Source organism: Pristis pectinata, chromosome 17, assembly GCF_009764475.1.
Source record: "Pristis pectinata isolate sPriPec2 chromosome 17, sPriPec2.1.pri, whole genome shotgun sequence".
NCBI classification, from domain to species: domain Eukaryota; kingdom Metazoa; phylum Chordata; class Chondrichthyes; order Rhinopristiformes; family Pristidae; genus Pristis; species Pristis pectinata.
This window is the reverse complement of record NC_067421.1, coordinates 6706837-6723117: the sequence shown is the minus strand read 5'-3', so window position 1 is coordinate 6723117 and position 16281 is coordinate 6706837. Positions and strand designations below refer to the sequence as shown.

The following is a 16281-nucleotide window of genomic DNA, read 5'->3' as shown; positions in this document are numbered from 1 at the left end:
CAAATGACAAGCAAACCAAGACCTCCAGGACTGGAGTGCTTGAGTATATAACTATTATTTCAATGTGCACTTATTCTTGAGCTTTCAGAAAACTTAGTGAGATGTAAAACGATCCATATAAAGTTTAACTGCAGAATTAAACAAATGAATATTTGCTTGCTGTCAATAATAGGATCCAATTTTTTTTTCATTTCCTTCTACATCAACATAGCTTAAGATATTAGAGATCTGTGTTGCAATTGAGAATTAGATGGTAAGATCCCAGGGAAATCCTTTGCCTTTTCATTTGTTGTTATTATCAGCAAGCGAAGATTATGGAGTAAAGAAATGACTGAACATTAAAAGCATTAAGTTGGACAGCAATTCTTTGTATTAATACAATTCAAATATGATGATTTCTAATGAAGTATTTATTAGTCCTGTTTCATTACCTTGTGTCTGCTTCACTCTGTACTTTGTCAGGATTAAGGTAGTTTTGAATTCCGTTCAGTGGCCTTTTTTTATTATTGATCACTTCTATTGCTACAGTAATCCTACTTTGTGAAAGAAAACCACACTGGAATTAATTCTAAGTTTAGAGCAAAAATGTTTTGAATGTGTTATACAGTTGTCATATTGTAATCATCTCCCTTTATTAAAGATTAAAAGCCAGTTTTTAAAAAGGATGCAATTTCAGGGTGGGCCTTATGACCAGGAGCCCGAATTTTACAACATTGGCATTTACCCTCTAATTCACTGACTGCAATGGCCTGGTTATACCACTTTTCTTTAGGGAGCAGTTGAGCAGTAGTCTGAGTATTTTCAACGCGCTGCCTATCTGCTAATATATAATAAAAGAATCTTGCTGTCTTTTTTACTATATATATGAATGACATAATGTGCTTTCAAACTCCGTCGAAATCATTCCCTGTGAGAAACTGGTGTAAATGGACAAACATTCTGAGTGGGAAAACAAGCAGGCATTGCAGCCAGCTTGAATTAGAAGGTCATTGCATACATCCCTCGCTCCTGGCCAGAAGACCCATCGTAAAATGGCTGCCCCTTTATTCAGTGATTTGGATGGCTATATAAACTTGTATAAATATCCCTACTGTTCCAGTTTTTACAGCCCTAGAAATGGAGAAGTGATTAATGCATTGTAATCCACGAGAAACCTGAATTATTGTTATTGTGAATGGCTACATTAACTTGGGAGAATTTTAGTGAAGGTGTTGGTCTGAAATGTGAGAATTATCTGTTCCTATAACCATATGATGATATTCAGGTGTACTTCAGACTTCATGCCTCAATCCTCAAACTGCTGGAGAAGGACGAAGTGACTGTGGACTGTGAGATGCTCTTCAGCTACATAAAAGAGGCAGCGCATGGACCTTTTGCCAGAGGTGAAGAGAAGAGTACTTTTAAAGTCAATGAGAAGTAAGTGTCATTAAACAGAGGCGACTTCAGTGATAACAGCATGTCATTATAAGATGACAGATATCTAGTCTTTTGGCTTTATTAATTGACAAAAACTCTTTGCTTTAGATGCTATTTGGAAGTGAATCCTTTTTGTAGGAAAAAAGTTGGCTGATAAACAGTTTTGATTAGCATTGTAATCCAGAATTTGAAGGTAATTGTATCTAAGGACAGTACCATTGCATACAGTTTCTTCTTGTCAGCAGGATATGTAGGTGGTGCTGTATGCAGGTAGCAATCTAACAAAGGAGAAAAGGCAAGAGCAGATGGGAAGCTCCCCCTTGTTAGAGAGGGGCAAGTTTGGGGCAAGAGGGGTGGGTTCGGGAATGGTCAGCGTAATGAAAACTGAAGTTGGAAGTGATTGGGAAAAATGCTTTGATGTTGGATGCTTTTGACAAAATATTGTAGCAACCTAGATGCTAAAAACTTAAATGGAAAAACAGGATGGCAAAATTGCAGGAAGCAAAGATTTACCCCTGTGAATGACTGCCCACTGAGGGTAAAAGACAAAAGGCAGGTAGAGTACCTTAAAATAGTGAATCGACACCAATGACTTCTATTAGAGTCATTGAGTCATCGAGCAATGCAGCACAGATGCAGGCCCTTCAGTCAACCAGTCCATGCTGACCACGGTGCCCACCAATCTAGTCCCAGTTTCCTGCGTTTGGCCCATATCCCTCCAAGCCTCGCCCCTTCATGTACCTATCCAAGTGCTGCTAAAATGATACTATTGTACCTGTCTCAACCACTTCCTCTGACAGCTCGTTCCATATACTCACCACCCTCTGCGTGGAAAAGTTGCCCCTCAGGCCCCTTTTAAATCTAAATTAGAGGAAGGACTTAATAAGGTGTTGACATTTTAATGTGGTGGGGATCAGTGATAGCGTGATGGACAGCTGAGTTATTCAAGGGTTTCAGAAACTGTTGAGGAGAGACAGGATTCCTGTAAATAGAATGAATGTGAGAACTGGATTTCCAAGGCCATGGCCAGTTAATCTTCCACGTTGGGGTTATTTGATGGATAGCAACACAATCAACAGTATTCCTTACATTCTGTTTGGTTTGGAGCTCTGTAAATATTTACATTTAGAGTTAAAGAGTTTACTGCAGTGGTCATCTAATTGGAATACGTATTAGAATCTGTGAATCCCAGATCTTTGTATCCCTATTGATAACTGTCAGAAATCCAGCTCCCACTCGAAAACAAATCACCCTTTCCGTCTCCCTTTTATTAAAGTTTCCTTAAAACCTAAATCTTTGACTAAGCTTCTGATTATCCACTTGTGTCTCCCTAGCTCAGTATTGATTTTTGTCTGAATGACCCTCCTGTGAAGCATCTGGAAATAATTTACAACATTATAAATACAGTAAAATATGCATTGAAGATGAAATTTGCCTTTGATTATCTCCGACTGAAAACAATTCCAGCCAATCCTGGAGTTTGGGAGCCTTTGTTCCTAAAATCCAGAATTGGATATACAGTGCAAAAGTAAGGAAGTTTTAGCAATGTTTTTAAGTCATTCTCAGCTAGAGTATCCTGCAGCAATATTAGTGAGGAGTTGTCTGCTGAGCTGCTTTATGACGCAGGGGAGTTGTATCACACAGGGCGTGAACTAGCACCAGTTAGAGGAGGGTGAAAAGGATAAATGTTTTGGGAGCTGGATGACTGACACAGCCATCAATAGGGAAACAAAGAACTTGGGAAATATAAAATATCAAATCCTCTACGTATTATATGGAACTCTCGAGTTTTTGATTATGCTGAGAGAACAAGTTCTATGGTTCTTTTCCATTTCTCCTCAGACTTGGTGGCACTAGAGGACAGCATAAATGGAAATAATACACTCTTACTTCAAAAAGGGGAAAAGTTAACATTGGCAATGAAGGCCTGCTACTTTAATGTCTGTGGTTGGGAAGCTCCTGGAAGGAATCGGAGAGAAAACTGAGAGCCATTTGGAAATGCAGGAACAAATATGGATAAGCTAGCTTGCATGTGTCCAGTGCAAATAGCGTTTGATTAACTTGACTGAGTTTTTTTTTGATGAAGTTCCAGTAAAGGTAAATGGGGAAAATGGAACTGATTACGATGTAGACTTCCAGAAAGTGTTTTGTAAAGTGGCACACATTAAGGCCGTAAGCAAAATTAAACCCCATTGAATAAAAGGGCGGGTGTCAGCAGGATACAAAATTGGCCTAGGGACAGAAAACAGAATTGTGATGAATGGTTGCCCTCTGTACTGCAGGGAGGTAAATGGGGGCATTCCCCAAAGTACAGTTCTTTGATTGTAATACATTAATGATTTAGAATTGGGTACATAGAGGGGTGGGGCTTGGAGGGATATGGGCTGAATGCAGGAAATTGGGATTAGCTGGGTGGGCAGCGTGGTCGGCATGGATTGGTTGGGCCAAATGGCCTGTATCTGTGCTGTATTGCTCTATGACTCTCTGGCATAAATTCAAAACCTGAAGCTGGGATATGGTTAACAAGATAGTATGGACTTCAAGAGGACTACATGATATAAGTTGGAGGTGATGCATTTAGCTGGAAGAATAAGAAATAACAATACAAACTAAATGGCCCATTTTTAAACAGGGTGCAAGAATAGAGGCCGGGAGTATTTGTGCACCAAACTTCAAGGTAACAGAAGTTATTAAAAACTGTATGGGATGCTGAGCTTTATAAGCAGATACATAAGGGGGAGAAAAAGTCAGGAAACTCAGTCTCTGTAAAGCACTAGTTGGGCCTGGCTCAGTTGTTCAAGACATCATATTTTGTGAAGGATGTGAAGGCTTTGGAGAGGTTACAGAAGGGATTCACTGGATAGTTCCAGTGATGATGGATGACAATTATGTGCAAAGAGTTGCGAAGGTGATGACCTTCTCCTTAAGAGGAGGGAAGGCTAAGAGGGACTTTTGATAAGTATACAAAATCATCAGGGTTTATACAGTAAAAAGAGAGAAACTGTTTACAGAGGTTGAAAAGTCAATAAATTAAAAGGCAATTGATGAGCAAAAGTGAACCAGAGATGAGATGGGAGGAAATGTTTACACAGTAAATGAATAGGATTTGAAATGTCAGGGTACCCAAAAGTAACTCTGGAGTAGATTTTAAAACAGAACTAAATGAGGAAATATTGTAGGGATGTGGCAAGGAGGATGGAAGTGGGACTGACTAGATTGCTTTGCAAAGGACCCAACGCATATTTGATGGACTAAATAACTTCCCTCTGTGGTGGTTGTAGACAGTGCCTCGCAACTGCCACTCTGGTTCTGTTGATTCTTTGACTACTGATGAGGCCAATGTGGGACCTACAGATAGGGCAGGAGGTACCTGATGGGACAGGGCCGGTGGGTAGTTTGTGATGTGGCGTGCTCCTGCTCTTTGTCCTGGGCTTCCTCATGCTCCTGCCATGTGGGCTTCAGGTTCGCAATACCGTTCCAAATTCTCCTTCTCCGTTTTGTGTGGTCATTTGCCAGGGATTCCCAGCAGTCAATGGGATGTTACATTTTCTCAAGAAGGTTTTGAAAGTGTCCTGGAATGTTTTCCTGAGTCCTTCTAATAATCTCTTCCTGTGACAAAGCTGGGAATAGTGCCTGTTTTGAGGGTATGGTGTCAGGCATGCCAGTGCTAAGGTGCTCTGGGAGAGGTCACTGGGGCTGGTTTTATTATCGTTCCAGTGGATTTGAAGGAAACAATCTTCGATATAAAGTCTTATGGAGGAGACACGAGACTGCAGTTGCTGGAGCAACGATCTGCTGGAGGGACTCATTGGGTCGAGCAGCATCTGTGGAGGGAGAGGAATTGTCAATGTTTTGGGTCAAAACCCTGCATCTTTTGCCCCCACAGATGCTGCTCGACCCCGAGTTCCTACAACAGGTTGTTGCTCCAGATTCCAGCATCTGCAGTCTCTTGTGTCTACTCTGAAGGCAATGGCAAATACCACTGCTAATACCTGCCTTCTCTGAAGGATGGCTCCTCAGGTTTAGGAAGTGGACCAGATTTTCCTTAGTCTCGCCAAAAACATTTTTTGTTGGAGGACTTTGTTTTGTGTAGTGGGGCAGGTTTGTGAGGCCTGTGCTCTCGCATGCTTCAGTGAACGAGTTGATGACGTTGGAGCTTGGCCTTTGAATGTGTTTATCACGAGCATTGACTGCTTACTGGAGCTCAGCTGCTGGAGTGGAGTCTTGTGTGAAAATGAAATGTAAATTTTAATGTGAAATAGATATGATGGGAATAGAGATCATGATATGGAGTCTTTATGGTAAGGCTTTAGATCAGGTAATTAAAAACAAAAGATCAGAAATACTCAGTAGGTCAGGCAGCATAAGTACAGGAAGTCCCCAGGTTACGAACGCCCGTACTTACAAACTGACCTCCATAAAGCCTATTATTTAAAAAAATCGAGTTACACGCAATGGTTCATACTATCGAACTGGCGGACTACTTTGCACGATGGTCAAAACCCTGCGCGTTTTAAGCGGTTCATCGGCCGTAATCATGGCTTCAAAGCATAAATCTGATGCAAGTGATGGTGATGCATCGAAGAAAAAGAAAATGATCCTTTTTATATTTATGATGTTTTAGGTAAAATATATACTATATACTAAGACAAACATTTGACTAATTGACGCTAGATGTGAACTGTACGTAGCTGTTCCGACTTACATACAAATTCGACTTAGGAACAGACTCAAAAATGGAACTCGTTGGTAATCCGGGGACTTCCTGTAGAGTGCAAAAGTGAGTTACTGTTTCAGGTTGATGACCTATGCAGTTAGTAGAGCTGCTGCCTGACAGCTTCAGGGACCTGGGTTTAGTCTTGACCTACGTGGAGTTGGAGGTATTCCCTGTGACCACAGGGTATTCTAGTTTCCTCCATCGACCCAAAGAAGTGTGGTTTGGTAGGTTAATTGGCCCACTGTAAATTCCTCTATTGTGTAGGGGAGTAGTAGAATCTGGAGGGAGTTAAAGGGAGAATAAACTGGGATCCATAAGATATAGGAGTGGAATTAGGCCATTCAGCCCATCGAGTCTGCACCACCATTCAATCATAGCTGCTTTTTTTCAATCCCATTCTCCCACTTCTCCCTGTAACCCTTAACCCCCTTACCAGTAAAGAACCTGTCAGTCTCTGCCTTGAATACACCCAATGACTTGGCCTCCACAGCCCTCTGTGGCAACGAATTCCACAGATTCACCAACCTCTGGCTGAAGAAATTCCTTCCCATCTCAGTTTTAAAGGGACTTTATTCTGAGGCTGCGCCCTCGGATCCTAGAGACTCCTACTAATGAAAACATCCTCTCCACACCCACTCTATTCCAGGCCTTTCAGTATCCGGTAGTTTTTCTCTTGAGATCCTCCCTTGTAGAATTAGTGTAAATTAGTGCTTGATTGTCGGTGCAGATTGGCTGAAGGGACTGTTTCAGAGCTGTTTGTCTATGTTTATGACTTTTCATCAGAACTGGAAAAAGCAGACTTTAAGATGTGGAACAGTTGGGGAGAGGGAGAGAAAAATAAAAGGCAAGATCTGTGATTGGATGGAAGGCAGAAGAGATTAATGGGAAAACGTGGTAAGCAAAAAGCAATAACAGAATGCAGAATATAGTATTACAATCGGAGAAAGTGCAGCGCAGGTAGACAATAAGGTGCAAGGCCCACAACGAGGTAGATTGTGTGGTTAAGAGTCCATCTTATCGTACAAGAGGTACATTGTAGTCTTATAACATCAGGATAGAAGCTGTCCTTGAGCCCGGTGATAGGTGCTTTCAGGGTTATTGTAGAGGTATTTCTAGCATCTATGACATTTGATAAAGAACTTTTGTGAAACAAGTCTTGTTAATTTGTCTGGACAGTCTATCATCTGGAACCAATCCATAAAGTATCCCTGATGACAGAATCAAATGCCTTTGTAAATTACTTTTAAATCTTAAATGATTTTTGGCCGTTTAATGCAATGTGCATTAAATTCATTGTGTGATGGTGTTTATGCCAAATTAGCTAGTCTTTTTTGATTTGCAATATCTTTGGGTGTATGTGAGTTGTGTGAAGATTGTACCTGGCATGAGGAAGTATCATTTTTAGCTTGTCTTAGAATTTATTACTATTTAAGTTGAGATAAAATTAATGTAAGGCTGATCCAATGTTGTTTTTGGAGTTCCCTCTATCTATTCTCAGAATAGCTTTCTCCCTTTGCCATCGACATTCCCACCTTGACACCTACCCACGGTGAGACTTGAGGGGTCTTGTCCACTGGATACTGAATAAGTTCCTTTTGCCTTTGAATATTACTTGTCCAAGTGTCTGTCACGTGTCATTTCTACGCCTTCCTCCCACTGCACCGTTACTGGAGCCTGCAGCACTTCCCAAAGGGCAAGGGGCAGTCTAACACTGTTACCGACCTCTTCCTCATTAATTAACAATCCCATATAGAAACATAGAAAACCTCCAGCACAATACAGGCTGTTCGGCCCACAAAGTTGTGCCGAACATGTCCCTGCCTTAGAAATGACTACGCTTACCCATAGCCCTCCCTTTCTCAGCTCCATGTACCAATCCAAAAGTCTCTTAAAAGACCCTATTGTATCTGCCTCCACCACCGTTGCCGGCAGCCCATTCCACACACTCACCACTCTCTGAGTAAAAAAACTTACCCCTGACATCTCCTCTGTACCTACTCCCCAGCACCTTAAACCTGTGTCCTCTTGTGGCCACCATTTCAGCCCTGGGAAAAAGCCTCTGACTATCCACACAATCAATGCCTCTCATCATCCTATACAACTCGATCAGGTCACCTCTCATCCTCCATTTCTGAACTTAAAACCCTAAAATTTAATAGGTTGAAGTAAATGTTATGCAAGAATGAACTTTTTTTTTTGTTCTCCAACACTTAAAAGCTAAGATCAATTAAAAAAAAACTGCAGATGCTGGAAATCTGAAATAAAAACAGCAAATGTTGGAAACACCCAGCAGGTCAGGCAGCATCGATGGAAAGAGAAAGAGTTAACGTCTCTAGTTCAGGATCCTTCATCAGAACTGGGAAAGAGAGAAAACTAGTTAATCTTCAGTGGCATAGAAACTGGGTTGAGATGGACAGAACAAATGGAATATCTCTGATAGGGTGAGACAAGATGACTTAATGTGGCAGTTAAGTAGCAGTTCAGGTTCTGCTTCTTTGTGTAATATGTTGTTACTAATAGTAAGGCAGTGGGACGTGCCCAGCAGGCCAGACTATACAATAGAAAAGGGAAAAACTGAGCCAAAACGATAAATACAAATTTTTTAAAAAAATTTTATTTACGGCGTGGTAACAGGCCCTTCTGGCCCAATGAGTCCATGCCGCCCATTTTAAACCCCCATATTAACCTACCCGTACGTCTTTGGAGTGTGGGAGGAAACCGGAGCACCAGGAGGAAACCCACACAGACATGGGAGAACGTACAAACTCCTTACAGACAGCGACGGGAATCGAACCCTGATCGCTGGCGCTGTAATAGCGTCGCGCTAACCGCTACACTACCGTGCTGCCCTGATAACAGGCAACAATGGCCAGATCTGATACAGACCAAAAGAGTGAGCTACCTAAAGTTGAGGAATTCAATACTGCGTCCTGAAGGCTACAATGTGCCTACATGATGATGAAGTATTATTTATCAGCCTTTGGGCCTCTTTGTAACAGTGCAGGAGGACACAGACGGAGAGAGTGGGAGTGGGATGAAGGATTAAAGTGGCAGTCAACTGGAAGCTCGGGGTCATGCCTGAGGACTGAACATGGGTGTTCTGCAATGTGATCTTCGTATCTGTGATTGGTTTCTCCAACACTGAGGAGGTCACATTGTGAACACTTTGAATGTTCCAATAAACGGATTGCAGGATCCAGGGCTGGGTGTAACCTGCCACAGGGTCCATGAGCAGATTTCTTTGTGTTTATTATCACTGACGTATGTCATGAAATTTGTTGTTTTGTGGCAACTGAGAACCTGCCAGCAGGTCTTGGCCAGTAAGGTCAGCAGTCCAAAAGACGCATGGGAGGCTCAAAATATCAGACAATTGCATTGGTAAATCCTGCATGGAACTGTTAGCGAACCCAACAAAACCGAGGCAGTGGTTGTACTGTGTAGCACCTAAGTGTCATCTAGTGGTAGGGGTGTGACATTGCTGCTTTTGTGCTATTCGCAAGGTTTTGGCTGCTGTCCCACAATGATATCTGTGCAGTGGCAGACATGCAAACATCTCGATTCCTTTTTCAACATGAAAATATTCAGATGATGAGTATTATGGAAGGCGACATCAATGCATCTCTTTTGTTCTGTTATGTTTTCTTTAGGGAAAAGTCCTGTACAAATGATGATGACTCCCATTCTTCTGTTGGAACCATGCAAGGTCAAGGAAACCTTACCTCAGGTCCAGGTCTGACATCCCCACCTTACACAGCCACTCCGATTGACCACGATTACGTCAAACGTAAAATCCCCCATCAGCAGGCTTCAATTGATGGTATTTTTCTTGTTATAATGACAAACTTGGGAGGTGGTTAATAATCGGGCAATCATAGGTGGTGAATTCTGTTAAATGCTCAACACTGGGTGATGGTGTGTAGGAAAATGGGCAATATGGCTGCTGTCTGGCTTCTTAAAAATGATGGGAATTAGGTTCCTTTGAACTTTTTTCGGAGCTTGCTTGGATCGTTGATGGCTTCTTTAAGTGTTTGCTGCTTTGCTTGCATTCGTATGAAGTGCAGTTTGGCTGCATTCAGTGTATTACAAGAACTGTTATAGCAGAACGAGCTTGCACTGAATGACGTCACAACTAGCCATTGCTTATAGTTCTCCGGCTCAGGATTCAAAACGCTGTCCTTCCATAGAACGCAGCAGGCAGCCACCACAGTGGTTATGTGGTGATACCTGCAGACATCATTTGAACTGATGCAGATTGTATATGCTGCAGTTATTGTCTTAGCCACTTGTGCATGCTTTATGTTTGCTATTTTTCTAGTCCTGTGACTTTTATCATTATTTTTGGGCTTTTGCATATGTTTGCTGATTTAAGAATCCTTAAGTGCCAAGCAATGAACATGTCCAAAAAGAGAGAGTCTTAGCACCTACTCTTGGCATTCAGTGGCACTGCCACTGCTGAATCCTTCGCCCTCAACATCTTGAGTGGATACCATTGACCAAAACCTCAATCAGACCAGCCACATAAACAGGTCAGGTCAGAGGCTGGGCTTCCTGTGGCGAGTGGCTCATTTCTTGACTCCCTAAGGCCTTTCCGCTATTTACAAAGTAAAGATCAGGAGTGTGATGCAGCATTCTTTACTTGTTGGTGTGGATGAGTGCAGTTTCAACAGCACTAAAATAAACTTGTTACCATCCTGGACAAAGCAGCCTGCACCCCATTGACCACCCTACACGTTTATTTCTTCCACTGGCTGTGCGAGTGGCTGCAGTATGCACATCTACAACATGTGTGGCTGTTACTCACCCAGGCTATTCTGACAGCACCTCCCATCAAAAGGGACAAGGGGAGCAGGCACATGGGAACCTGTAGGTTCCGCTCTAAGTTGAGCACCATCCTGACTTGAAAATCTTTCATCATTCCTTCATTGTTGATGGGGCTAAATTCTGGAAAATTCTGCCCTACAACTGTGAAGGCACCTTCACCAAAAGGTCTGCAGTGGTTCAAGATGGTGGCTCGCCATCTACTTCTCAAGGGCAGTTAGGGATGGGCAATAAATGCTGGCCTTGCCAGCCAAAGCCCACATTCTGTAAAACTTCTTCCATGCTCATTATCAAAGGGTCAGTACTTTGGTCATTGATTCAACATATTTGTGTACACATTAACCGCTGGTAGTGCAAGTAGAGCAGAGGAAAGTGAATTGCAGAGATATTGCCCTCCAGTACTTTTTAAATCCTTAGGTAACCTTTTTAGTTGAAGTTTAGAACTGCAATAAAATGTGACTCCCTATTGACATTCAAAGAGAATTATTGTAGAATTTGGCACTGGTGCTTCAGTCTTCAATTATTGAATTCCTATTCATCTTAAAGGTTTAGAGTTTTTGGTTAGTTTTGTGTTTTGTTGGTTAAAGGAGTTGGTTTGCATGTGTGTGGATTTTATTCTGTCTAAACCCGATTTCTGTGAATATTTCCATCCCAAGCCAATTTGCAGAGACAGGAATAATTTGGAGGAAGTTGTGTTGACAGTGGTAAATCAGCCTCAGCAATTAGAAGCCAGAAGTGGATACAAAGGACTCTTATTTTGCAATCTTATTAGTGCTCTAAAGGTAATGATTTTAAGCAGTGCTGGAGGGAAATTGCAATAATTGTGTACACGTCTGAACAGAATTTTGGTAGTCCTAGTTAGGCGATAACTGGAAACTAAAGGGCTTTCGGCTACCGTTCTTTGATTTAGTTGTAATTGCTCCCTTTAAATTTTGTTGTTTCATTGCTTTTCAGATGTAAGGTAGTTAGTTAATTTCATCAGGTGTTGTGGGATATGTAAGTATTGGACACTAAGGTGAACTGGCCATGCTTTGCAATGGTGATAGCATTGGGAAGAAGAAGTTAGAGACTGGAAACAGAAAAATCATTTACCAGACAGATCTTTTTTAGACAAACTTTAGGCTCTACGGGGTACTAGTGAGGCCTCATTTGGAATATTGTGCGCCGTTTTGGGTCCCACATCTTAGGAAGGATGTGTTGACGTTGGAGAGGGTTCAGAGGAGATTTACGAGGATGATTCCAGGAATGAAAGGGCTTATGTATGAGGAGCGTTTGTCGGCTCTTGGACTGTACTCGCTGGAGTACAGAAGAATGAGAGGGGACCTCATAGCGACATTTAAAATATTGATAGGAAAGGACAGAGTAGATGTGGCTAGGCTGTTTCCCTTGGTGGGTGAGTCCAGGACCAGAGGGCACAATCTTAGAATTAGAGGGTACAGTTTCAAAACAGAGATGAGGAAAAATTTCTTTAGCCAGAGGGTGGTGAATTTGTGGAACTCCTTGCCACGTACAGCAGTGGAGGCCAGATCAGTGGGGGCGTTCAAGGAGGAGATAGATATCTAAATAGTCAGGATATCAAGGGATATGGGGATAAGGCCGGTAATTGGGATTAGAATAGTTTTATTTTTTGTTTCTTCTTCCCCCATTCCCCATTTCTCATTTCTATTTCCCTTTCCTTGGAGCAGACTCGATGGGCCGAATGGCCTGCTTCTGCTCCCTTGTCTTGTGATCTTGTGACCCCCAACGAGTTTTCTTCCATGTCCATCCAGGTTGGACAGTGTGCTCACCTGGTTCCATTCTTGATGGTCCAGTCATAGCTGAAGAATCATCTGCAAGGGCATTTCTATTCCCTCCCTCAACATTACTTCCTGGAGCGTCTAAGGTGCCAATGACCATCAGCTTTACTCCAGTTAGATACTGGGTAGTACAAAGCCATTGGCTTTGTTTCCTTGCCACAATATCTGCCCATTGGTACTCTATTACCAGAAATGGAGGAACTCAGCATCTGTGGAGGGAACTGGACAGTCAATGTTTCGGGTGGAGACCTTTCATATGGACTGAAAGACTAGTGAGGGGAGAGCCAGTATAAAGAGGGCAGGGGGAGGAGTGGGGCAAGAGCTGGCAAGCGATAGGTGGATCCAGGTGTGGAGGGGTTGATTGGCAAATGGAGTAAGGTGGGGGAGGGAAGGGTGGAGATAGCGATAGAGGCTTGGAGGTGATAAGTGTCTTTGATACCTTGCATTTGAGTGTTCAAATACTCATGTCAGATGACATGGCTCTTCCCTTTCTCTTTTATCCGCACTAGCACACAACCATCTACATTTTCTGATTCCCATCTACTTCTGGACTCTGGATACCCTTGACTCAACCATTAGCCACCAGATGCCAAGATCTTGAACTCATGGAGAGTTCTAAGGAGAGCTATCCAATTGCTCATTCTTGACACTTTTTAAGACATTCCTTACAACCCTCCTCATTGATCATTTCCTAACGTTGCCTTATGTGGCATGGTGTCACATTTATTTAACAATGCACCTGTGAAGTACTTTGAAAAGCTTTACTCGGTTGAAAGCATTGGATAAATAAAAGTAATGGTAGCAGCAGTGGTTCTTGCCTTGTTTTAGGGAAATGCCAGAATTGACTAGCCTGATTATGGAACTTTAGGCCTTAAGATGTGGAAGAGGTTTGGCATAAAAAGGGAACAGTTTGCTGGGGACAGATTTTGCTGTGATAGAGGTTCACTGAGGCTAGAGGCGATGATCAGATTATTGATGGTGCTTGCATCAGAAAACCATCAAAGGCAAAATATGACAGCCATTAGACCTGTGAAGAATTATTTTTTATTGCTCCACTGAAAATTGTGAGTCACTAATTAAGCCATTACACAGAGTGTGGGAGGTTGAGATTTATCTGAAGAGTGCAGTGAAGCAGTAATGGTTTGGGTGATGCATGGAGTTCATTTTCAGGTGAAGGAGGAACCAGAAACAGGAAAAGTGGAATGCTGGAAACACTGAGTTACTGGAGAAGTCATGAGAGGATAACACTCAGGAAAGCAGTGATTTCAGAGGAAAATGGGTGCCCTTGAAAGCTTTTTTTGTTTTGGGCAAAGGTAGCTTTTGCTTTCCATAAATCAGTGATGGTGGTGACTTCAGAGCTGCATGTAATTAATTGGTGTTCTTTGCCTGTGCTTTCGGCTATTTGTGTTGGAAGCTATGAAATGCCTTCCTTTTCAGGGCAGTCTTTTATTTTATCGCTATTCTCCCGTAGTAGCTTATTATGCTGTGAATATGCTTGCTCATGTTCTTCATTTAGTTCCATTATTAAATAGGAGGTTTCATTGTTAAAAAAATTAAGCCAATCCACCTGTTATTGCTTTTGCAACTGCCTCTGTACTTATGGCATCCCACTACTGCCGAAACTTTAAGTCACACCTTTATCATCTCCAGGTTCCTCGAGCTTTTTCACTGGATCTGATCCCGAGCTGATTAACTCTGATTTCTTATCATTTGACAACTTGCCTCTGTGCCCCTTGACCTGAGTGCGTTAAATTCAATATCAATGAACTCGATGAATGGCCCCAGACTAATTCCTACTTTGCAGCTTTGTGTACAGCGTGCTTTCAGTTTCTGGCTTTGGCTTCCTTTCGGTTCCTTTCTCTGAATCCCTTTGCTTTGTGGCTACACACCTCGAAATGCTAACTTACTTCCCTCCTTCAAAAGTACTTGCAGAGTCTTCCTATAAGCTTGCTTTAGGTCAGCCCCTGTTAACACATCTCCAGTGTTCTGTATCCATTTCTCACGTTGGGATGTCATACAATGTTATTGGTGATACTGGACACATTCCATTTATTATGTTGTTTTTCCCACCCTGCAGCCTGAAGATCTTTTTGATACAATACTTCCCTTTGTTTTCTCTGCTGCGTTATATGCATTTCTTATTCTTCCAACCACCAGATGTAAGTTCCACTTTTTCTACTGTGAATTATCAACAAAGGCTGTATCTCTTCAATCCCACACTTCTCCTATTCAGTTAATGCCTCATTTATTATGTGGTAACCATGAATATTCCCTTAATATTCCCTGTTTATTTTTACTTCTAGTTTATCATCTGGGTTATCAGTTTAACAATATTAAATTTAATGCCATCTACTTCCCCACCTCCCTCCTTTCCATCCTCTTGCACTTTATTTAAGATGTTTGTCTTTTCACATTTCTTGCAGGCTTATGAAACACGAGCTTGGTGTTGTCAGTCTGCTATGTCCTTGTTTACCCGTTTTCTTACTCTTCTGTACATTGTTGGTTCCTGTACTATTGGCCCAGATTATAAAACCCTCACCCAGTTTTCTCAATGAAAGGGGAAAACAAAATTACTGTTTTTAACCTGTATCTTTGCCAATTTAGGTTTTGATACCAGTGTATTTTGTTTTGCTTTTCCACAGCCTTCATTTCTGGAGACATATATAGTGAACATGACAAAATAATGGTCTGTTTTCCCCATTCAATATGAGTATCTGTTACATGTGTAATGTTGTGGTATCAAGCATAATAATATAGTTAAACTCTTGTGCTACACTAGCTAAATTATTCTGGTTTTGTTTGTTCTTATATATTTTTCCTGCTATATTTTAATTTCAACTAAATTTTATAAGCTGCACACTGGCAAGTATATATAGGAGAAAAGTGAAGACGATGATGTTTTCATACTGATGTAGATATGTCTTTCTATTTGTCTACTTCCCACTGCAAAACTGGATTTCATCAATGCAGATGTAGCTTTTCTGATAAGGGAGAAAATGTTGTTTATTTTTACATTATTTGTTAGCACGTTACCCAAATAGGTAAAACAAGGCTCAGTTTTGTGTATAGTTATACTGTGCTGGTTGATAAATGACCTCTGATTATGATCAAGCTGGACTTTTTTATACGGCAGTGTGTCAGTGTTTTTGTAATGTGTCTTTAGGATTTTTTTATACATTGGAAAGAATAATGAAGTTGTGCTCCCCAGGAATCAGTATTAGGGACAAACAACAGGAAGTCAGCGAGTCGAGCAGTATCTGTGGGGGGGGGAGTGGAGGAATTATTGACGTTTTGGGTCGTGACTGAGAGTGGAGATGGGAGATTGCTACTATAAAGAAGAGAAGGGGAAGTAAGTGTGAGACAGGGGCCAGTAGGTGATTGGTGGACTGAGGAGGGGTGAAGGATGACAGGCAGATTGAGCCTGATAGGGGAGGGGTGGAGTAGGGAGAGACACCTAGGAGGGTGATAAGCAGGAACCAAAATCTGGAATCTGATAAGTAAAGAAGGCAATAGCGGGAACCATTAGGGGAATGA

The 16281-nt window shown here is 41.8% G+C and overlaps 1 protein-coding gene across 1 annotated transcript in view; it reads left to right on the top strand.

Annotated features, from left to right (window-relative positions):
* The window catches only part of cabin1 (calcineurin binding protein 1), a 365306-nt gene that overhangs the window by 85856 nt on the left and 263169 nt on the right, over nt 1-16281 (top strand). Inside the window, 2 exon segments of the mRNA XM_052032487.1 lie at nt 1265-1416; nt 9781-9950. Coding sequence (XP_051888447.1) covers nt 1265-1416; nt 9781-9950 — 322 coding nt within the window.